The 24,765-nt window shown below is 37.9% G+C and overlaps 1 protein-coding gene across 8 annotated transcripts in view; it reads left to right on the top strand.

Moving 5' to 3' along the window:
* Positions 1-24,765, top strand: part of PTPRK (protein tyrosine phosphatase receptor type K) — a 415,019-nt gene that overhangs the window by 74,203 nt on the left and 316,051 nt on the right. For all 8 annotated transcript variants that reach the window (XM_081941530.1, XM_081941529.1, XM_081941536.1 and 5 more), the window contains exon 2: positions 8,838-8,960. In XM_081941530.1, coding sequence (XP_081797656.1) covers positions 8,838-8,960 — 123 coding nt within the window. The remainder of the gene's footprint in view (positions 1-8,837; positions 8,961-24,765) is intronic.

Here is a 24,765-nt window from a genome sequence, read left to right as displayed (position 1 = left end):
GATGAAGTGGTCTATAGGTGTTACAGGATATTTTATTAAACCACCGGAGAAACTTGAGAACAAGATGATGGGAAGAAGATTTCAAAAGTCAGATTAAGATCTTGATAGATGGATAGAAATAAATGCATCATATTGATCGAAAAAGTGCTGCATCAGAAAGTGTTAAGATCACTGCTTAATCTCATAAGAAGTGAAAAGCTTGGAGGTGGCCTTAATGGAGACTATCTTTGGAACAATTTCCCAGTGTTTTACCACACAACATACAAAATGTAAGGTTTTTATGAAGCTGATAGCGCTACATGTTTCTTTTATATGAAGAAGGTAAATTTAATCAGTTTTGGCAACAACTATTCAGAATGTAAGATCCAGCTACTGGACCAGCATTATTTTCAATATTAACATATTTTGTAAAATCAGTGTTCCTTGGTATATGTTATCAAGAGAAATGACGAAAGAGGGGTTGAGTCCTTCTTAAGGTTGTTTGGGATTTAATTCATTTTTATGTTTACTTCTTCAATTGGATGAAATTGAAATTTATAATAGATGGCCTTAAACTTTAACTCCCATCTTCCCAACAACTTTGTGGTATTTGTTGTTGTTAGTTGCGAAGTCATGTCTGACCCATTACAACCCCATGGACAAAGTTCCTCCAGGCCTTCCTGTCATCTACCATCCTCTGGAGTCCATTTAAGCTCACACCTACTGCTTCAATGACTCCATCCAGCCATCTCATTCTCTGTTGTCTCTTTCTTCTTTTGCCCTCAATCCTTCCCAGCATTAGGCTCCTTCTCCAGTGAGTCCTTCCTTCTCATTAGGTGGCCATAGTATTTGAGTTTCACTTTCAGGATCTGGCCTTATGAAGAGCAGTCAGGGTTGATCTCCTCTAGGACTGACCAGTTTGATTGTCATGCAGTCCAAGGGACTCACAGGAGTCTTCTCCAGCACCATAGTTCAAAGTCCTCAATTCTTTGCCGCTCAGCCTTTCTTATGGTCCAACTTTCACAGCCATACATATTAACTGGGAAAACCATAGCCTTGATTATACAGACTTTTGTTGGCAGGGTGATGTCTCTGCTTTTTAGTATGCTGTCTAGATTTGCCATAGCTTTCCTCCCCAGGAGCAAGCGACTTTTAATTTCTTGGCTGCAGTCCCCATCTGCGGTGATCTTGGAGCCCAGGAAAATGAAATCTGACACTCCCTCCATTTCTTCCCCATCTATTTGCCAAGAATTGAGAGGGCCAGATGCCATGATCTTAGTTTTCTTAATGTTGAATTTCAAGCCAACTTGTGGTATAGGCAATACAATTTATGAATTTAATGAATGAATGATAAATCAGGGTAAGATTTCTCATAACTTGTATATTTATTGTCTTTTGTTTATTGGAACTTGTATGTTTTTCTTTGTGCATTCTTTTTCATAGAAGCAATTCAATAGCTCTATTGGTGTAGCTCCATAATCTGAGGCAGCATGTAGGAATTGTGCATATTTAGTGACTAGCTGTACACATTCTTAAACACTGGAAGTCTTTAAGAAGATGTTGGATAGCTATTTGTCTGAAACGGTATAGGGTTTCCTGCCTAGGCAGGGGGTTGGACTAGAAGACCTCCAAGGTCTCTTCCAACTCTACTATTGTATTGTATTGTATTGGTACTTAAGGATATTCTTCTTTTCTTTAATGAATAAAAATGGAAAAATCTCATCTTTCTTTCTGCAAGACCTGTTTCTTCACTAGTTTAGGTGCATCAAATAAACTTTCCAACAGTGATCCTTGATATTTCCTGTACAACTCTTTTTGATTTGCCTATGAAGGTCTGTGGGATTTGGATATAAGTGCTGTCAATGAAATTTCTCAAACAGCCTCTGGAATGTGGAGTAGGATAATGAGAGCAAGTTAACTGTCAAATTGTCAGATAAAGACATATGTTATGGTTGTAAATAGAACTCTAATTTTAGTTAGGTACCTTCTGTGGACAGAATAGTGTACTTTCTGAAGGTCTGGACTCATAAATTGCACCCAGGTTTAATGATTTGCATACAATGGTCATTGCAAGAAATGCCCCTTTCTATTGTTGCACCAGCTTTGCTCTGGCTCCTTCTGTTAATATGATTAGATGAAGAAGACGTAATATATTCTGAATGTGGACTAACTACAAAGACAGTTTTGAAATGATTGGTGTCAACAACACATAATGACTAAATTTCTAAAAATGTGGCTGATCAATAGTTTAATTCCAAGGTATCCTTCATTCAGCATTTAGATACAATTCAGAGTGTTGCTTTCACTGTTTGGAACTCTATAGTAAACAGTTGACTGAAGAAATGCTTCTTCCATATTTTCCACATTGCATCAGGTGTGTTGCCCTTCATTTGAAATTGTAGGTAGGTTAAAAAAAATCTAGTTTCTTAAAAGGAGTAGCAGTTGAGCATGAAAATTGCCAGGCATCCACCTCTGAAGGTCCAATTAAAGTGATTTAGTAGTAATCATATCTATGCACAGGAATCTTCTCAACTAATGGTTAGCGCCTGCTTTGGGTTAAATAAAAGTCAACAGGTTTCAAAGAGAGTTGGACATAGTTTGCTTGTGGCTATGTAAGGATTCTAGACTGATCAAACTTTTAACTCCACCTGCAAGTTCTGCCACTCCTTTTCCTACAGTAGCACTATTAACATTTTTCTGTGCAATGTTCTTGCTACCTTTTTTCAAAGTGGTGAATTTTTTTAGAGGGTCCAATTTTCCTTTATTTATTTTTTTCTTATTTTGTTAAACTTTCTACAGGCCTTACCTGTTGTAGAAATAAAATCTACCTGACATACAAATACTTAAAGTAATTCAATAATTTGGATAATCTCTTGAGAAATTCATTTAACCAAGCAGAAGCATAAAGCAACTTGAATTACCATACAACACATTAGGATTTTTAAAAACTTTTTCAGGTTGTTAGTTGAAAAATAAAAATATTTAACTCCTTATCAAGAGGCAACATTCTACTGATGGAAAGTTGGCTACATTTTAATGATTTTCCCCCCTTTTGTCAAGTTCTAAGGAAACCTTAGGGTTCCATTCAGCACTATTTGAAAAGTCCTGGAATAGATAATCTGACATATTCACGCTGAGGTGTAATCTAATGTAATAACACAAGCATTGAAATTTGAGATTTCCTTCCACCTTTTTCAGTACTTTCTAGAAAGTCAGTGTATAGAGTGCATCAGTGGAATTAGCTATGCAGGTAGCCAGTTTTGGGCCCGTTAATTTCAGGAAAAAGACATTCACCTTCTCCACAGAAAAGCTTTCAAGTGTTTTTCCATGATTTTGCCTAACACTGGAAGTTGAGGTAAATTAGCGAAGATTGCTGAAAATTGTTCATAGCAATCATCCACCTGTTTACGGATTACCAAGAATTAATCATACAATATAAAAAACCTCCCTGAAAATCCCCAAAGCAATTGAAATCATTATTAGAACACTCAATACATAAATATTTTTAAAGACACTAATAATTCAAAAATGTTAAACAACTGTTTAATTTAGGAGGGATTGTGCATTTCAAAAGTAGCAGTAGTCAGAAAGCTCAAGATTGAATCTTCCTTAAATGAATTGCTTGAAATAAAAGTGAGTTTCTTGGGATAATTTCTTTGGTACGATGCAAAAAATTAAAGATACTAAATTTTAAAAAAAATCTATTGCAATAACTGTATAGTCCCACAAACAATCAATACCAAATTGATTATTAATCATGTTGCAACAGTCTAGTAGATTATGGAATTAATTAGAATAGAGTTTGTTCTCCAACTATGATACAGGATCTGGTGCCCTTTAGATTTTCTGGACTATAACTCTGGCAATCTATTACCATTGTTTCAAATAACTAATTAACCTACTGCTGCAAAAATGGCCAGTCCAGGCCACCATAGGTATATAAACATAGCTTTAGTGCAGAACAATTTTCTGTAATTGCCCTCATGTTAATAAATAAATTGACAGGCCTGCCTTTCCATTTAAGCGTAAAGAAACAAACAAAAGCATTTTCAAAAATAAATCCTTTAATGAACCAACCGCACAATTAGAATAAGGGAAATTGAGCGTAGAATGAAGATTGCTTTTTTCCCCCGCCTTCTTTAACTATATTATGCCACATGTCTTTAAAAGATCATAATACCCTTCAGCAATATATACAGAGTAATATTGTAGTAAATAAAACCATTTGATTAATAAATTAAGGAAAATAAATACAATGTGTTTATTACTTTAAAAATATCTTAATTTCTGGTTTTATTAAGAATTTCTAAGGCTAAACAAAAGAAAATATTTTAAAACATTTCAATAAGTGTGCATTTTGTATAATAATAATCTAGGACAGGGGTGTCAAACTCGCGGGCCAGATAAGTCATGTGCTGGCCACACCCACCCCATTTTAGCGAAGGGAAAAAAGTTGTGATACACCACGTGACAACATGATGATGAATGTTTGACACCCCTGTTGTAGGATATCCATATTCCTTTTTCCTGTCCTTTTTATTGAAAAGTTCTGTAAATATAAAAGTCTGATTAGTAGTGATATAATTTGGGCTTTGATCCTGAATTCCTGGCTGTAAGAAGTTGTAATGCAACAATTTTAGTATTTTGAAGATCCTCTCTGTGAGGGGCTCTTGATACTCTCTGAGCTTGGTGGTTTTCTTGCAGACGTTTCACTACCCAAACTAGGTAACTTCATCAATAAATAGTAAGGAATGGGGTTTGCTCTCGGTTTATATTTAGGTGGCCGGTCAGTGATGGTGGGAATGTCCTGTTCTTTTCTTACTTGTTGGATTAATCCTTACAAGTCCTGATGATGTTACCTAGTTTGGATAATGAAAATTCTGCAAGAAAACAACCAAGATCAAAGAGCACCAAGGACCCCTCATTTTAACCTCAAGCTACAAAGATTTTCCTTTATCAATCCTCTTTGTACTTGTGTTATACTGTTCCTATCCTCCAGTCTCCAAAGTAACAGCTACTGTAGTCAAAAACATTGTGAAATGTATCATTAACTTTTCTCTGTTTTGCTTTGGGGGGGGGACGGGGACTCGATATGTTTGTTTGAAATGAAAACTTAAATCTGAAGTGTCAAAAAGAAACATTGAATTGTTACGGTATAATAATTGCCCTATTAAAAATAATTAACCAGTAGTCCTGGAGAAAAGAACAGGGCTACTGGGCCCTCTGCCTATGTTGACTGGTTTATTTAGATTTCCTCCCACATCCTTGCATATTCTTCACTTTTTCAAGAGAAATTCACAAGGGTATTGTAATTGCAGGAATAATCTCATGATGTAAATACCCTACTTTGTCTTGTATCGCAGCCTCTATATACATACTATATGAATGTATATGTGATTTAATACACAGTAAAGGTCACCAAAAATAGGTTTTATATTATACATTTGAGCCACTCGGCATAGCCATCCTCAATCATTTACAAAAATATTTAAATAGGATTAGTAAATAATTAGCATTTGTCATCATACCGAATTTTCATACACCAAGGCATTTCTAACATTTTGTTTGATATCACAAATTAGGAACCCAACTTTGCTAATGAAATTATTATACATCATTCTGCTTTGGCTCTTTGATCTGTAATCTGTTTAAAAAACTAGTTTTGAGCCTACAGTTTATAAACGCCACTGGATATAGAAGATCAGAGTACATGTTCACGGGCAGCTGTTTTCTTTGATATTATCACATATTATCTTTTCTTACCATTCTTTTCATTTTCATAAGAATTTTCAGCAGCTGATAAAGGATGTTGGCTGAGACCACAACAGTTGCTGCAAAATTTATATGTTTGAAATCATTTTCCTAGAAGCTACGTTCTTTTACAATATTGTTTCAGAGCTAGAATTCAGCAGGTTCTGACCATTTCTGGAGAACCGGTAGCGGAAATTTAGAGTAGTTAGGAGAACTGGTAAATACCATCTCTGATTGGCCCTGCCCCCACCTATTCTCTGCCTCCCGAGTCCCAGCTGATTGGGAGGAAATGGGGATTTTTCAGTAACCTTCCCCTGGAGTGGGGTGGGAATGGAGATTTTACAGTATTCTCCTGCCACGCCCACCAAGCCACACCCACCGAGCCATGCCTACAGAACTGGTAGTAAAAAAATTGAATCCCACCACTGGATTGCTTGTACCTGATCCACATTATTTCCAGTATGTCAGAAAGTAGTTTGTTAAGAAAACCAATAGAATTTCTTATCTTCAACTTCAACTGCATCAGTCCTCTCCAAGTACTTTGGGTAGAAATATCCAACTTTCTGTTGGTCCAGAAAGTTAGGGATTTAAAAGTTGTACTTAATGCATCTAAAAGACACCGGGTTGGGGAAGACTGATGCATACTAGAATTAATCCCAAATTCAGATTTTCGTTTCATTCATTCAGTTCAGTTTATTCAAGTTTTTTCTTCATGCATTCTTTATTGATTTTTGGATGATTGAAAATGATCACTATGAGTGAAGCTTTGGGTTTTTTGTCTCCAAACCAAGTCTCATCTGGTTTTACATTTCTCTGTAAGTTATACCGCCTTGACAATATGGACTAATTAAAGATATTTCTATTAATGTGCACAATGTCTTCCTTTATTATTGATTGAGACTTATCAAAAACATTAAATGAAGTCTGTAGTAATGACAATATTAGTATATTCCATTCTGGATTTCTTTGTAGTTTTGCTGAATGCCGTGTTTAATTCTGTACTAAGAATTGGATAGATGGAGGTATTTTTGATGGCATGTTATCCTTAATTTGTTCTCTGTTTACTTCGTGCATCTCCATTTCATACTCTTCTTTAAATAACTATTAAAATACATTTCACCTTCTGTTGACTCAGCTTATGATTTATCGTAGCTTATTCAATAATTTTTGCAGCACTACCAGGTTATAAAGATCTTTTTAAAAATGGGCATGGAAATTAGAATTTCTATTATTGTTGATGGACTGTACAAGCTACAGTAATTTTTTATAACTCCTCTTCTACTTCTATAAGATACTGGTAGTATTTGTGGTGCAGATTTAGCTTTTTATTGATATTAACATTTTCTTGGCAAACTCTGTTTCTGGGTTTGTTTGTATACATATATAATCTTTGTGATAATTGTAAATTCTGGCAATCATAAACCATTGACAACTATATCACTTTGCCACTAGTTCTTCCTGAGATTTTATTATATATTAGGTCATAACCTGGTATTGCCGGGGTAATTTATTTATAGGGAGAAAATGTCCAGACCAAATGTAATTTGCAATGTTGGATTTTCCTCCTTATCAGAGAAAGCCACCTTGTGGAGCAATGTGAAGTTGTTGCTATGGCAACTCCACTGTGCTGTACAGTAGAAGCCATTATTAAGGCACAACAGGCTGTATCTTAACAGAACACACACACACCGAGGGGTGTTAGGGGTGTCTTGCCCCAACAATGCTTTTTTTCCAGAGAGTAAGTCATCTGTGTACCAAGTTTGGTTGAAATTGCTCAAGGCATTCCAGCGTTATGCTGAAACACACACACACACACACACACACACACACGTTTTTGAGCACAAGCTAGGTTTGTAACTATTCCATACAAGTAGTCCTCAACTTACAAAAGTTCATTTACTGACCATTTGAAGTTTCAGTATCACTGTAAAAAGTGACTTATGACTGTTTTTCACACTTATGGTCATTGCAGCATCCCCATAATCATCTGATCAAAATTCACCCATTTGACAACTGACTCATTTATGCTGGTTGCAGTATCCTGGGGTCATGTGATCCCTTTTTGTGACCTTCTGACAAGCAAAGTCAACGGGGAAGCCAGATTTACTTAACAACCGTGACAGCTGCAGTGATTTAATTAACGACTGTGACAACAAAGGTTGTAAAATGGGGCAAAACTCACTTAACACAATGTCTCACTTAGCAACAAAGAGGTTGTGCTCACTTGTGGTCGTAAGTTGAGGACTACCTGTATTCTCAATATGGCATGTCCAACATAATTATTTTTAAAATCAACACTAACCTTGACTTTATCATAATACAGTCTGAAGGCTGGAGAGTGACACCAGACTGCTTAGCAAATTCAGACCAGAATTTGCTTGTACTATTTGCAATTACTACTTCAATTTTTCATCAGAGTTCTTCTTTATGGCATTGTTATACCAATACTACTTCATACAGTCTTTCTGAATAATAGTAGCCATTTACTAGAGCTTTAAGCAGTGGTGGGCTGCTAAGGGTTCACCCGCGTTGGGGAGAACCCGTAGCTAACGTTATGGCTGGTTTGGAGAACCTCCAAATTCCACAGCGCCCCTCTCAGGAGTCTCCACACAGCCCATTTTGGATGTGAGGTAAGTGCAGGGCCCGCTCAGAGGCTCAGGGAGGAGGGAAAACAGACCTCCTGGAAGTTCCGGAAGGCCAGAAATGGGTCCTTTTCTGGCCTCCAGATGGAGGCAGTTTTTGCCCTCCCAGGAAAGCCTCCGGAGCCTGGGGAAGGCAAAAACGCTCCCCCACCATAATGCAGGAGGCCAACTAGGCTACGCCCACCATAGTCACGCCCATCCAGCAACCGGGAAAAGAACTCACTGATGAAATTTTTGAAGCCCACCCCTGGCTGGAAGAGACAATTTGTGAATGAGAGAGAAGCCGCATCAAAAGATGCTGACTGCACCAGTTTGCTGACAAGAAGTGATGAATAATGATTTTTGTTTCAGAGGCTCACTGAAGGAAACTATAGTTGACCAAAAAGCTGTGTTTTGAAAAAATATGTACATCTAATTATATAATTTGCTTTTTTCTTATGCATTGATTTTAATTCTTTCTTTCAGGAGGTTGCACCTTTGAAGATGGCCCGGGACCCTGTGATTATCATCAGGACCCCTATGATGATTTTGACTGGGTACATGTTAGTGCTCAAGAGCCTCATTATCTCCCCCCTGAGATGCCTCTTGGTAAGTGTCCAGATTGTTGGTAGAAACAAATAGTTTGTGAGATGTGACTGGATGCATGTTTTGTGCCCACAAATTTGAAAACTGTTCCCCAGGGAACAATATAGTAGAATGAGTGAGGTGGGGATAAGAATTACCTGCATTCTCAAATGAAAGAAGAAATAATGTATTTAACTGGATAGGTTTCTAGATCTAGCTTTATTATAGGTAAAGGTAAATGTTTCCCTAGCACATATGTGCTAGTCATTCCTGACTCTAGGGGGCAGTGCTCATCTCCATTTCAAAGATGAAGAGTCAGTGCTGTCCAAAGACGTCTCCGTGGTCATGTGGCTGGCATGACTAAAGACCGAAGGCGCACGGAACGCTGTTACCTTCCCACCAAAGGTGGTTCCTATTTTTCTACTTGCATTTTTTATGTGCTTCTGAACTGCTAGGTTGGCAGAAGCTGGGACAAGTAACGGGAGCTCACTCCACTATGTGGCACTAGGGATTCGAACTGCCACTGTCTTAGCCACTGAGCCACCACGTCCCCTTTACTATTTATAGCTTTACTATAAATATATGCTTATTGTACTCCAGTTTAACAGAATTACAGTGAAAAAAAATCCTCACCAGCTCAGACCTTTTGACTTAGCAGCACACTGACTAAAACAATTACACTGCAAGTTGAGTTCAGACTTGTTCTTTATCTTATAAAAGACACAGCCATACTTGGCAGCATCAAGATTCTACTTTTGCACTATAATTTCCTTAGTTTCTAAGATTTGTACTAAGGTCATTGCTTACATAACCAAAATGGGCACTAGTAATGAACAAGACCCAGGTATGGATGGGAAAAGGGGAAAAGGAGTATTGGGTGTCCAGTGAAGTACTCTATGACCCAGAAAGTGGAATTTCTAGATAGCACTAGAGAGCCAGCATGGTGGACGAAAAAGCCTCAACCATAGAAATGAGGACCAAAAAGTTTGCTTGTAGACATGACAGGCCCTGTCTCTCAAGCTCACCTACGTCATAAGAGTTTTGAAAAAAATACTATATATTTTTTCCTTTAGTTTCTGAAAGAAAAGTAACATAGAAATCTGTTCTGACCCCCCTCAGTCCGGTAATGAACGCCGACACAGGCTTGGCTGTTTGCCACTTTTTAATCACAAAGATTACCACTCTGTTGGCTGAAAGCCCAGACAAGAATCACATGCAAGAATAGTTGGCAGCAACCCAAATCAAACAGAACAGAATGCAAGACAGACCAGACAGAAGTTCCTCAATACTGTTACAAGCGGTTGAGTCCTGCAAAACTTCCTCCCAAAGTCCCGTTTTATATACACTCTTGGGAGGGGCCACGCCCCAATCACCTGAGCTTCATTACCTCTTATCTCATGATCTTGTTTCCGAAACAGCTGTTGCCTTCGTTTCTCCGCCCTTCTTAATCTTGCGTCAGGGACAAACTCCCTCCAATCTTCCCCACTGCTCCATGCCTCAGGCGCCTCCTGGTGGCCAACCAGCCTCTCTGGTACCTGCTCTGCGTCTGAACCCTGCCCAGGGTCCTCCACCTCCTCCATAGCCGACTCAGGGTTCATCGCTATCTGAGTAGCTCAGCAGCTGCAAAGGATCCTGCTGGATCACAACAAAATCAAACAAAATGCTTGGCAGAGAATTAACTTAATTCATTCACATTTGAATTTTGAAATAGAATACAGTAAAAATTAGCTGTCAAACTTCAGAGCAGTTAAAAATGAAACAATTAAAGCTGTTGCACTCAGAAGCTAACAACAAAAAATGTAACTGTTATTTATTCTCTCTCTCTCTCTCTCTCTCTCTCTCTCTCTCTCTCTCTCTCTCTCTCTCTCTCTCTCTCTCTCTCTCTCTCTCTCTCTTTCTCTCTCTTAGTTTAACTCTTGAGTGTCAGTTTAGGCAGTTCAGGCCTAGCAAACCTTTTAACATCGTGACAGTGCTAGGCTTCATTTCATAGGCAGAGCTAATATGAAGTTCTGCATGCATGATTGTACTTCTTGCTCAGCTGTTGTGTTTTAGAAGTACTAAGTACAATGTTGATTTGGTTGATTTCCTAAATTTGTGAGGTTTCTGCACCGTTTGCTTGCTTTTGCGTCCTGTTGGGGGCTGAGCTTCAGTGTGAAGATTCTGTGAATTGGGGCAGCACTGCCAAACCTTGGCATGTGTGTACATTCTGTACGTGTTATTCAGCCTTGTTCAAATGTACCACATTCACTTGCATTTAAGAATCATAGCTTGTTGTTCCAAAAAGGGTAACTACAAAGAACAAATCCTGTCACTTTTCCTGACTTGTGTTCGGCATATAGGCTGCCAAGCACCCAAAACATGTTAAATCCATCCTGATCTTGCTAAATGGTGTGGCACATGGGGGGGGGGGGGAATCACTAAGGAATTTTTAAAAAATGTAATGCAGAACGTTAAGATAACCTTCTAGGGAATATGAGCTAATTGAAAGGGAGTTTTAAAGAGATTAGGTGCTCTCTTTGTCTTCTAATCTTTTGCCTGAGCAATTCAGAGATTTTGCATAAATTGGAAAGCTTGTATCTATGCTTCCTGATAACTGATTTGAAATAGACTTTTTCAAAGAGTGAAAGCAAAGTTGTGTTGCCATTGATTCCTAAGGACAACGGCCCCCAACCTTTCTTGCACCAGAGACTGATTCCAGAAGAATAATTGTCTTCCACGGACCGGGGAGGGGGGATGGTTTTGTGCACAACCTAGCCTAGGTCCCACTCATGCACAAATGAAGCTTTGCTCGCTTATCTGCCACTTGTGCAACAGGTTTCTAATAGGCCGTACTGGTCCATAACCCATTGTTATCCTAAATTGATATATTTAAAAAGTAAAAAATAAAAAATAAAAAAGCTTCCTTTCAAGTCATTTCTTTTTAGTAAGAAGTAGTTAACAAACAAGTGGCTCAGTGACCAAGATGCTGAGTTTGTCGATCAGAAAGTTTGGCAGCTTGGCGGTTCAAATCCATAGCGCCGTGTAACGGAGTGAGCTCCCATTACTTGTCCCAGCTTCTGCCAACATAGCAGTTCGTAAGCATGAAAAAGTGCAAGTAGAAAAATAGGGACCACCTTTTGTGGCAAGGTAACAGTGTTCCATGCGCCTTTGGCATTTAATCATGCCAGCCACATGACCACAGAGACGTCTTCAGACAGCGCTGGCTCTTCGGCTTTGAAACAGAGAGGAGCACTATTTGCTAGTCATTCCCTAGGGTCGGGAACGACTAGCACATATGTGCGAGGGGAACCTTTACCTTTACCTTAGTTAACAAACACACCAGCAATCGAACTTAAGTTTTCTTTTTCTTTTTTTTTTAGAATTTTTTTATTGTTTTAATTAAACAAAAACACAAAAAAAATTCTTCATTACATCTTGTAGAAAGCATGTCGATTGGTTACAAATAAATTTCGTGTGTTACTATACATTCTTCATATTTTTAATTTACATTTTAAAATTGAAAATCTTTATGTATTTTACCATCAATATACCATCATTCTCGTTTAGCTATAATTATTTAAACATGCTTTTATCTAGAATCATTTGTATTTAAATACACAACCACCTACTGGCATTCATTAGCTATTCCTATAAACCTCCAATAATTACCCTTTTATAGCATATTCCCTTTTTTTTCCAACTCACTATTTAAGACTTATATCTAATTGCTTTTACCAATTCCAAGACATATAAAAATCATTAAACATTGTCCATTAACATTTCCTTATTGTTATTATAGTTATCTAAAGAAAAAAAAGAAAAAAAGTGTCATTTTTATCACATCTCCTCCCCTCCGACCCAAGAAAAATTACATCTTTATAATAAAATCTAAACAAAAGTTTGTTAATAAAGTTTATGTGCCCAAAAGAAATTACATCTTTATAGTAAAAACAAAAATATATTAGTGAAATTAATAAATCTTTTCCCCAGGTCACAATTTACAGTTTATATCCAAATTATTTTTACTAATTGAGATTATTATTTCATTATTATTTTCATAATGAGTTATTAATTAACGAATAAACATTTTAAAGAAAAAATTCTAAAAGTGTCTAAGAAATTCTACTTATTAATCACCAAAGGTTAACTAAGTTTTGAGTTATCAATCTTCATCAGCCTGTGCCTTTCCAGTAACAAAACAGTCTTATATCTTTAGCCAGTTGTTGTGTCAATTCTCTTATAAACTTCTTTATAAAGTTTTTAAAAACTTCTCTCCGCACTTTTTTGCTTGAAAATAGTCTTGTTGCCCTTGAACTGGTATTAAAATTAACATATCTTTGATTATCAGATGTCTTTCAAAAGCTGTTTCTCTTCTTAATTCCATCATCAAATCCATGTCTTGACAGGAGGGGTAGAGCTCCAGATCATCAAGTAAATAATAATAATCAGATTCACTTTTCCGTGTTTCCTCCTTTCCACTTTCACTCTTAGGTGCTCCATTATTAGGTTCATCTGTTATCTTGTCTTTATCTTCTATGTCTTCACTCTCTTCTTTAATTTTTGAGGCTCCAGTCCCTTCATCTTTTATTGAGCCAGACAATAACCTATCCAACTTCTTATCAAACCTCTCAAATCCTTCCAATATCTTTAGAATTCCATCCAAAAAATCCTGGTAACTTAGGGTTTCTTCATCTGTATATACAGTGGGGCAAAAAAGTATTTAGTCAACCACCAATTGTGCAAGTTCTCCCACTTAAAAAGATGAGAGAGGCCTGTAATTGGCATCATAGGTAGACCTCAACTGTGAGAGACAAAATGTAAAAAAAAAGACCAAACAATCACATTGGCTGATTTGGAAATAATTTATTTGCAAATTATGGTGGAAAATAAGTATTTGGTCAGTATCAAAAGTTCATCTCAATATTTCGTTATATATCCTTTGTTGGCAATGACAGAGGTCAAACGTTTTCTGTAAGTCTTCACAAGGTTGGCACACACTGTTGCTGGTATGTTGGCCCATTCCTCCATGCAGATCTCCTCTAAAGCAGTGATGTTTTGGGGCTGTCGCTGGGCAACACGGACTTTCAACTCCCTCCAAAGGTTTTCTATGGGGTTGAGATCTGGAGACTGGCTAGGCCACTCCAGGACCTTCTTACGAAGCCACTCCTTCATTGCCCGGGCAGTATGTTTGGAATCATTGTCATGTTAAAAGATCCAGCCACGTTTCATCTTCAATGCCCTTGCTGATGGAAGGAGGTTTGCACTCAAAATCTCACAATACATGGCCCCATTCATTCTGTCCTGTACACGGATCAGTCGTCCTAGTCCCTTTGCAGAAAAACAGCCCCAAAGCATGATGTTGCCACCCCCGTGCTTCACAGTAGGTATGGTGTTCTTTGGATGCAACTCAGCATTCTCTCTCCTCCAAACACGACGAGTTGTGTTTCTACCAAACAGTTCTATTTTGGTTTCATCTGACCATATGACATTCTCCCAATCCTCTTCTGGATCATTCAAATGCTCTCTAGCAAACTTCAGATGGGCCCGGACATGGACTGACTTAAGCAGGGGGACACGTCTGGCACTGCAGGATCTGAGTCCCTGGCGGCGTAGTGTGTTAGTGATGGTAGCCTTTGTTACGTTGGTCCCAGCTCTCTGCAGGTCATTCACTAGGTCCCCCCGTGTGATCCTGGGATTTTTGCTCACCGTTCTTGGGATCATTTTGAGCCCACGGGGTGAGATCTTGCGTGGAGCCCCAGATCGAGGGAGATTATCAGTGGTCTTGTATGTCTTCCATTTTCTAATTATTGCTCCCACAATTGATTTGTTCACACCAAGCTGCTTGCCTATTGCAGGTTCAGTCTTCCCAGCCTGGTGCAGGTCTACAATTTTGTTTCTGGACCTTTGACAGCTCTTTGGTCTTCACCATAGTGGAGTTTGGAGTGTGACTGTTTGAGGTTGTGGACAGGTGTCTTTTATACTGATGACAAGTTCGAACGGGTGCCATTGATACAGGTAATGAGTGCAGGACAGAGGAGCCTCCTAAAGAAGAAGGTACAGGTCTGTGAGAGCCAGAAATCTTGCTTGTTTGTAGGTGACCAAATACTTATTTTCCACGATAATTTGCAAATAAATTATTTCCAAATCAGCCAATGTGATTGTTTGGTCTTTTTTTTTACATTTTGTCTCTCACAGTTGAGGTCTACCTATGATGCCAATTACAGGCCTCTCTCATCTTTTTAAGTGGGAGAACTTGCACAATTGGTGGTTGACTAAATACTTTTTTGCCCCACTGTAAATGCATATTTCTCAGAAGAAAAGCGAAAGTTTAAAATCCACTGCCACTCTCGCCTTCAATGTCTCTTTTATGTATAAAAATATTTTTGTTTTGAATTTGCTTAAACATAAGATCCTTTTAATTTTTTCAAAAAAGTGAGGGATCTATCTTTTGTTTTCTTTCACTTCCCTTGTCCAAAATATCCCACAAAGACACCTGCAAGAAAACAGTCCGTGTCCTTGAGTCGTTACCAGTCTCTACAGACAAGCTGCAAACCCTCTAGTTACAATGTCAACAAAATCAGAGAAAATAGAGCAAAGGATACTTTGTTTCAAAAAAAGAAAAAAAACCAAGTTCTGGCTTCCGAATGGCAGATTCAATTTTCTCTTATTCGTATCAAACTTAAGGAGAACAAAAATTGCTAAGTGTCTTTAATAAAATTTAATAAACAGTAAGAGGAAGGATTGTTAAAGTAAAAAAAAGTTTTAGATCAACCAAAAAATAAAGGTAGGACAGAGTAGGAGAAAAAATCTATTCATTCACTTAAGAGGAGAAACAGGAAGCGTTCCAATCACTTCAATCCACAAAACGCTGTTACATAGAAGAGGGAAAAAAACTTTTTAAGGCAGTCCAATAAAGATAAATTTCGCCGCTTTATTCTTTTGCTTAAAGGACTAATTTATCTTTAAAAAAAATTTCTTTGGGCAATCATTCTCAAAGAAAAAAGTCTCATCAGCTGGACTCACTTTCACTGCCTTCTTTCTGGAGCCGTCTCCGACTTTGTTAGCCTGGGGGCTATCTGTTTAGCGCCGGCTTGAAGAACTTCCCTTGGGTCGATCAGGGACTTTGCGGTGTCCCTGAGACCAGCAAGGATTTGACTCTCTGTCATCATCTCTCCAGGACGGTTTAGGTCCATATGGACTATGCAGCTGGTAAAAGAATCAACGGTGGTCTCGGACTATTGAGACCGCACGTTGTGTTGTCATGACGTCTGGCTCGTTCCTCGAACTTAAGTTTTCTTATTTCTAATTCTTTGAGGTAGGCCAGGCCAGGGAATAAACAGTGCAAGGACTCCTGGAACTCTATTTTATTGACATAGGGTAGAATAATAGAATCTTGAATGCTTGCTAGGGTTTCTTTCTCCCCTTGCTTACACCTAGTATGAAAAACAAGACAGAATTGAGTCTATTTCTCCCTTTCCCAGGGCTGAGTTGTCATTAACAATAGAACATAGACTCAGGGTTATACAGAACTTTGGAGGTCTTCTAGGACAACCCTGTGCTCAAGGCAAGAGAACTTATACCATCCCACTCAAATGGTTGGCCAGTCTATTTTTGAAAGCCTCTAGTAATGGAAAACCCATAACTCCAGGAGGCAAGCTGTTCCATTGATTAATTGTTCTAACAAGTTTTGAAAAGTATCTCTGACTTTTCTACCTGGATAGATAGAGCAATCTCCTAGGAAAGGGCATGCTTAATTTGGCAGTTGCAAACAGATGTTACTGTATATGTATGCATAGGCATCCTAGTCCAAATCTTCTGTTTAACTTTCGGTTGAGATTTTGCAATGCCATTAAAGTACTTTAATAGCCACCTTCAAAGTATTATGCTGGCATGATAGGGACTATTCCCAGAAAGTTTATTGATATAACAATGAAAATAAAGAAATAAACAGCCATATATTTGGATTATCGTACATATACAATATATGTGACTTCAAAAATGTTTTTTTGAATGTATTTAGAAATGTATTTCTAAGATAGTGGAGAAGGGTAAGAAGAAGAAAAAGAGGGACCTTCTGATTGTTCTTTAGTTTGTGAATACTACTAGGATTCTGATTTATGGAAATGTTTTCATTGTTAATTACTACTGTGGACAAGATAATGAATAACTGGAAAGGTGCAGCCTAGATGACCTTGTCTGTTCACCTTTGATAAACAGCACAATCGGTGCTTTCTCGACAGACTGATATGCTGAACAAAATGAATGCTTCTGAAATTCAAGTTCATTTTTCAATTAATGGGATATTAAATAATTAATCATGCAAAAGGAGGAAATAAAGGTCAGGACTATTTTATTTATCCCTTCAAACAACTTGCACCTATGTAAGGATGGAATAAGGAACCTTTGCACTATAAAATTAATCCTACCTGCTTGCAACACTGCCATCCATTTTCTTGTCTACAGTTCTCTAATTAATTATACTTAAAAGCAAGCACTCTTTCACTTTTATAACTAGCAATTAGGCTTTCACTTTTATGTGGTTCCAATTGATAAATGGTTGAATGCTACACTGCATCTTCCTCATTAAGTTCGACAATGTAGCAGGGATGTATTTAAACCAATCCCTGTCTCCTGGGTGATTGCATGATGCCCAGTGTTGTTCCAGAATGTGAGGTGGAAGTAAGTGTATATGCTGAATCAGCTTTCTCTGGGCTAATGAATCACTGTCAAATTATTGGAAATATCAGGTTGGATCCATAGTGGTAGTCTGTTCCTGTTCAAATCCCCTGGGTAGATGTAAGTTTTTGGAATGTTTCCACAATTGCACATTTGTCCCTTTTAACTGGTTGGTGTTCCTCCCTGCCTTTTCTTTTTCTTAAAGACAATTGATTCCATGTTGCTGAAATCATATACAAACACAAGGATAAATAATTTTTTAAAAAATTATGTTATCATTTCACCAGCAGTAAGGAGAGAAATGATAAATAATGATACATGAACACATTTCTCATGCCACATATTCTGCTTGATGGGCAGGCGGTCCCTATCTCAACCATCAATGGCAGGTCCAGAGTCTTGACAGTTGTAGGCAGTCATGCATACCAAACACCACGATTTCTCTTTCTTCGCTCTCCTTTTTTATCCTCTTCTCCTGCTTTAAAATTTTGATCCTCCGTGGGGAGAAGCCATCCTTGTAGAAGTAATAGTGCTTCACAGTAAAGGAAAGGGGGAAGGGAAAAGAAGGAGGGAACTATTGGTGAATCCAGTATTCTCAGGAACATTAGCTTCATGTCATGTTTATGGGCACACTGATGCCAGATTTTGTTATCCATTCTGTCAGATGTTGTTAAATTAATTATTGTTTTGTCGGTTTTTTGGGTTGCCAGTATTTGTTTCCTGGCTTCTGTCCCAATATTTTTGGATTGATTTGTGATCTGCTGTTGGAGCTTTGTTTTGTTTTATGATGTACCGTGCCTAGGTGATGGTGCATAATAAACACATTATTGTTGTTATTGCTTCACCTTACCTCTGATTCAATGTCTCAAGCTAGCCATTTCCCTCTCCCCTTCCTCTATCATGTTGATACAGAGTTTTGGCTTGCTTTCTTGAAAGTGGCCATACCTCTAGGCATTAGCTGGAAATTATCTCCTTGCCCTTTGTTCCAGCCACTGTTAAGAAATTCAACCAAAAAGTCAGCTGCTGAATAAAGAATCCAGTTGCAGAATTGTTGACGTGTATTATTTCCCCCTCACAATTTCAAGGAGATTGCAAATGCAATAAAAAAAATAGTTCCACATTTGAAATCGATCTGGAACCATTACCTCTTATTGATCTGGGCTATGCAGTTTAAATCATAATGAAAAGATGTGATCATTTACGCTTATAGTAATATATTGCAATGTAAAATATTACTATTTGAAAATATAATATTCCCTATAATTGTAAACAAAATCATCTCTTGTAGTTGTGCCTTACTCCTAAGAAAACATGTAGTCCATGACTTGCAACAGTTTGTTTAGTGACCAATCAAAGTTACAATGGCATTGAAAGAAGTGACTTATGGCCATTTTTCATATTTATGATGTGAAGCGCCTCGGCGAACTAGTCTTTAAACCGGTAAGATCCCACCCCTGCCTCCAGGATGTTCAAACTAATTCTTTCCCCAGATGTGGACATTCTTTCTTCTTTAGATAACTGATATGCTCTAGGTTCAGATACAGGTGTATCCTCAACGTACAACCATACATTTATCAACCATTCAAAATTAGGATGGCCTTAGAGCCGAGGTGGTGCAGTGATTAGAGTGCAATACTGCAGGCTACTTCAGCTGACTGCTAGCTGCAGTTCGGCAGTTCAAAAATTGAGTACTACCTGCACACTAATACATCACCAGCCACAGTGACGTGCGGTGAGGTTTACGGTTGGTGAGGCTGGTGACGTCATCAGGAAGGCGGGGAATGGGACCACGTGTGCTGGAGGCTGAGGCTGCCTCATCCTCCAGCACACGTGATCCCATTCCCCGCCTTCCTGAGCGTGCTCCGCCGGCTCGTGCTCCACAGTTCTCGAAAGCGACGGGAACGACGAGAACCTTCCTGCCTCTGCTGGACTTTGCAGTCCAGCAGAGGCAAGAAGGTTCTCATCGTTCCCCAGTCGCTTTCGTGGCTTTGTCATCCGGGAGCACCGACAACATTTCTGCCTCTGCAGCTCCCGGGCACGGCTGGGCGGATGTATATATTATTATTATTATTATTATTATTATTATTATTATTATTATTATTATTATTATTATTATTTTTATTACACACACACACACACACACACACACACACACACACACACACACACACACATGTATATTATATACTATTATTTCATGAAGAGAGGTGAGGCCTCCCTTGCCTCCCTTGCCTCCCTTGCCTCCCCTGACAGCACGTCCCTGACCAGCCACAATGTTGCCCACCCTCTCTCTGAATTCTGTTTCTCAGTGAACAACTAAGTCAGATGTGAGTTTATTTTATAAGCTAGAAGTTTTGGTTTTTCTCCTGAGCATGTGGCAGGGAGAAAAATACGCATTCTGATTCTGATTACAACTATACTTCTCTCTGAACCTATTTCTGAAGGAAACATTTGCACTTTCCAAACAATTCTGTGTGACTTTCCTTTCACATTTCCTACTCTTCACAGCTGCCTGTAATGCAAACATAGTTGTCATAGCAGGAGAGCAGAGATCCTTGTGTAATTAAGTTACTGGCTAAACAAAGCTGAAAGGGAGAGATAAAAGGTCATTTCTTGCTGTGGAGATTTGGGAGCCAAGGAATCTGTATCAAGTGCTTAAAATTTGTTCTGTATCTGTAAAGACACAACATATGCCTAAAATGTTAAAAGCATTAAAGACTTTCTCAATATTGGGACAATTTGTTTCATATTTGTTTGAAAAGTGGTTCAGCTTAAGCAGATATAAAATGATGAGTCCTTTCCCTCTAAAATCCTAATTTCATATTTGTTTTCTTTAGGTAAAATATTTGTTAACACTTTATTCCTTAGGTCTGTAAGCTACAAAATAATAATTATAATAACATAGTACAAAAAATGAACAATGAAACCAAATATTCTAATGCCACTGGCTATATATACATAATCAATTTCAAAAGAACTTATGAAATATTTAGTAAGATTTTCTCTAGCCTTTGGAATATAGGTAGTTCTTGGCTTATAAAAGCACAATTGAGACCAAAATTTCTTTTGCTAAATGAGACAGTTGTTAAGTGAGTTTTGCCCAATTTTATCACCTTTCTTGCCATATTTGTTAAGTGATTCATTGCTGTTCTTAAGTTAGTATGTTAAGGTAATGATGGTTTAATAGCAGATCAGCTGCTGTAAGGCTGTAAACCAAGATGATGCAATGAGAATGAGTCAGCAGGGTTATCACTTTAAGAGGCTGTCTATATAAGAGAGCCCTGTGAGGGAGGTCTCTCTTTCTGTGTGCACTTCCGCGGTATAGTTGAAGATTGATTGATCTCCTGGCTTTGCCATGTGTGTGTGTGTGTGTGTGTGTATACACATACATATACATATACATACTCCTAAGCATGCATACATACATACATATAAATATACATATATACATGCATGCATGCATACATACATACATACATACATACATACATATATATATATATATATGCATGCCTTGTAGATAAACCACTATTTGAAAGACAAAACCTCGCTGTATTTTGCTCCTGAGTTGTCTCAAAATAGTAGTCACACTGTGCACACTCTGACATAGTAACATGGTTGTAAAGTCAGAAGGTCATGAAAGGTGATCACATGAACCTTAGACAACCATCATAAATATGAACCAGTTGCCAAACATTAGAATTTTGTGGCATGGAATGCTGCAATGGTTGTAAAACCATTGTAAAAAAATATGAGTTGTTGGAAGCATTATACTACTTTTATCCTGGTTGGAGACTTCCTCTAGCATCTTTTGTTGATTGCTCAATATAGAAGATTGAATGAAATGGATTAGGTTTTTGTCTTAATTCAGGGAGTCTTCTCTTACGTTTTTAGATTGTAAATTGTGAATGTGGAAATGATAGGGAAACGAGATAATGAGATTAAATCTATTAGCAAATACAGTTTTTACTCTTCATGCTAAATATGAACATTTTTTTATTTATAGACTTAACATTTTCTAGGTTCTAGGGCAAATATTTCATAAGTTCCTTAACACGATAATACCCATGTTCAACAAGACAGAGAAAGAATGAGGCAAAATGCACAATTTGCACAATATTTCTCCTGATGAGCTTCTCAGTTTATGTAGCAATGATAAACTTTTGCACATGAGTTCAGGAAGAACAACAGACTGCCTCTTCCAAGTGACATCCTTTGCTGCCAAATAAGCCCTTTCAACAAGGAATGGATGGAATCCTTCAGTGATTATTGAAGAGCTAACTCCATCATTGCATTAGATATTTAATACCGGTCCCCAACTGGCAAGCCAAATTTATTCAAGTTTACTTCATGGCCAATCCACACAGCATAGAATTGAGAATGGGTACACTCCATCATGATTTAACATGAGGTTATTGAATTATTGGATAAGCTACTATGATGACAAAATGCATTCATTGCCTCCCTTCATTTTGCATAAGAACAATTTTAAGACATGCCAGAAGTTTCCATTATCATTGGTCCCAACTGACCAGCATTTGAAAAATGGATGAATATTTAATTTCCAACAAAATCACCAACATTATACCAAACAACAATGAACCCACATCACACATTATGTTAGAAGAACGATGAATTGGTTTGCAAATAATTTCAGATCCCTTTGTTCTTATGACACCTTTGAATCTTCCTCTTGGAGATGATGGACCAACCACAAATGACTAACAAGAAACTAATAGTAATGTGCTACTGTATATATTGAATGAGAATAATAACTTCTAAGAAGATGTTTACTCCACAATATATGGGTGACATGCTGCTAAGTTTGAAGGTGAAAAGCTGAGTTACTCAATAGCAATCCACCCATGGTCATTCTGTTTCTCTGTTTAGATAAGGAAATACCTCTGAAAGGATGACCCAATAGGGCATGGGTTGTCAACTTAATGGATGAAATGTTATCACCTCTAGAACATTATTAGTTTCAGATTTTTTTCCCTCTTAGTTTTAAGTTAGTGCTTATTTATATAAGATTCTTAAAATAAACCCCACTGTTATGCTTACTAAGTTTCAAGTCCTCTTGAATTTCCTGGCTCTGTTTCTTTATTTTGTCTTTCCAATGGCCATCTTGCTTAGAAGAAAGGAGATGGAATTCTTGCTCCAGGGTTTGTAAGATAAGGGTGAGAATGATGGTGCAACAATCAAATTTTTTCTATCTTCTTGTCCTTTGCAAGACACTTTAAGTTGCTGGAGGGCATCTTTGTCCTGTCCTACAGTGGTAATTCAGTTCCTTTCGTGCTCAGTGCTGCCTTATCTCTTCAGTTTGGTGTTCTGTCTGAACATGACTGATTGAAAGTATACATAATAGAAGCCTTTGGAGCTCTGGCTTATATTTCAGTATTGGAAAATTCTGACCTTTGTGTTCACACAGGTAGCAACTGTACATTTAAATGCAGCCCCTAAAGACAGCCAAGCTTTCAGAAGTTAGAGGCTCTGCTTTTAATCAAGGCATGTTGCTCTTTGAACACCTTCTGGTGGAAAATGCAACGGAGATCGAAGAAATAAGTCATGACCCCCTGTAATCAAGCAGGTTTCTTTCTCTCTTTAGATAGGCTTGATTATATAATCAGCTGCTAAGTCACCTTTCCCACCCATCAGAGGCAGTAAAAACACTAATGTAATGAAACATTAAAAAGCTGATAGCTTTGTCCTTGTTTTCTGCTTACAAAATAAAGATTTCATAATCTTGCTATATTTTTTATACCTGACTAGAAAGGTATTAGGGCAGTATAGCTATTAAAAGTGGCATAATGAAGACCGTTAAATATTAAATATCTCATCAACAATGGAACAAGTGGAAGAATTACCAATTACCACCACCTTGCTCACTTAACCATATCTCTCCTGACCTCAAAAATCTTGCTAAATGGCTGAAATTTGCAATTGCCATTCCTTTATTCCTATCACTGTGTTTTCTGCTGTTTGGGAAGATTTTTAGAAATGATTTTCCCTTCTTCCTAGGGCTGAGAGAGAGAGTTACCAGCCTGAGGTCATCAACTGGCTTTGTGCCTAAGTTGGGACTAGAACTCACTGTCTCCTGGTTTTTAGCTTGGTACCTTAAACACTACACCAAACTGTTACTTGTACCCCCCTCCCCCAATTCTCTGACTCCCCCCTTCTCTACACACACACACACACACACACACACAGAGAGAGAGAGAGAGAGAGAGAGAGAGAGAGAGCCCATTGGTAGGTGCTTATTTTGCTATGCTCAGAAGAGGCAATGGAAGATTAGCTTTATCCTCTGCCTTGCCTTTCCCATTTCCAGGTTGCTCTTTCTCTTCTACATATTCTTCTAGGCTTGGTTTTAGGATGGTTGTGCTTCTGCTGGACATATCTGGTGTGCGTGGGGGGGGGGGGGCTGTTCTTCACGAGACTTTAAAATCTTTTTTTCTTATTCCCTTGTTTTTAAAATAATTTCCTTATGTTGTATTTTTCTATTAACTGTAGTTTTATTGTATATTGCCTGGTTTGGAATTGAACTACGCCTACATTAAATGATAATAATATTAATAATGCCAGAATTGACTCAACACCCCAGACATAATGACTGTTGATCATATAGATAAAGAAGTCTGGATAGTTGCAATATCTGGAGAGTGCAGGAAAAAAGAAAGAAAGAACTGGAGGAAATCACAGAATATAAAGACTTGCAAATAGAAATAGAATGATTATGGCAGAAGAATACAAAGACAGTACTAATAGTGATAGACACTTTGTGTACAGTCAAAAATATCTGGGGGGACCACTTGAACCCCTTCAGCATTGACAAAATCAGCTCCACCTAATCATGCTTTTCCTAGATCCAAAATGTCTGGGATTTGGTTTTTTTCCCCATTAAGAGTCTGAAATAGCCTTTGATAGTGCATCGGAAGTGACACTAAGGTACCCTAGAAAAAAGTGGACAGGAAAAAATTCTGCAATCTGATGATCAGTAAGTACTGGAGAGAAATTAGGACTTGGCCAGCGAATGTATATAGTACCGTACACACATTCCATGTATACTATATGGATATACAGAGAGAGATGATGTTGGTCACAAGGTGCTAATGATTTTTTAGGTTAAGGTAGAAATAAAGCCCAAAATTGCTTCACGGATTCCAACTCAGTTGCAAAC

This window comes from Natrix helvetica, assembly GCF_964273705.1.
Source record: "Natrix helvetica genome assembly, chromosome: 2".
Classification (NCBI taxonomy): Eukaryota; Metazoa; Chordata; class Lepidosauria; order Squamata; family Natricidae; genus Natrix; species Natrix helvetica.
This window is presented reverse-complemented; position numbering and strand designations above follow the sequence as displayed.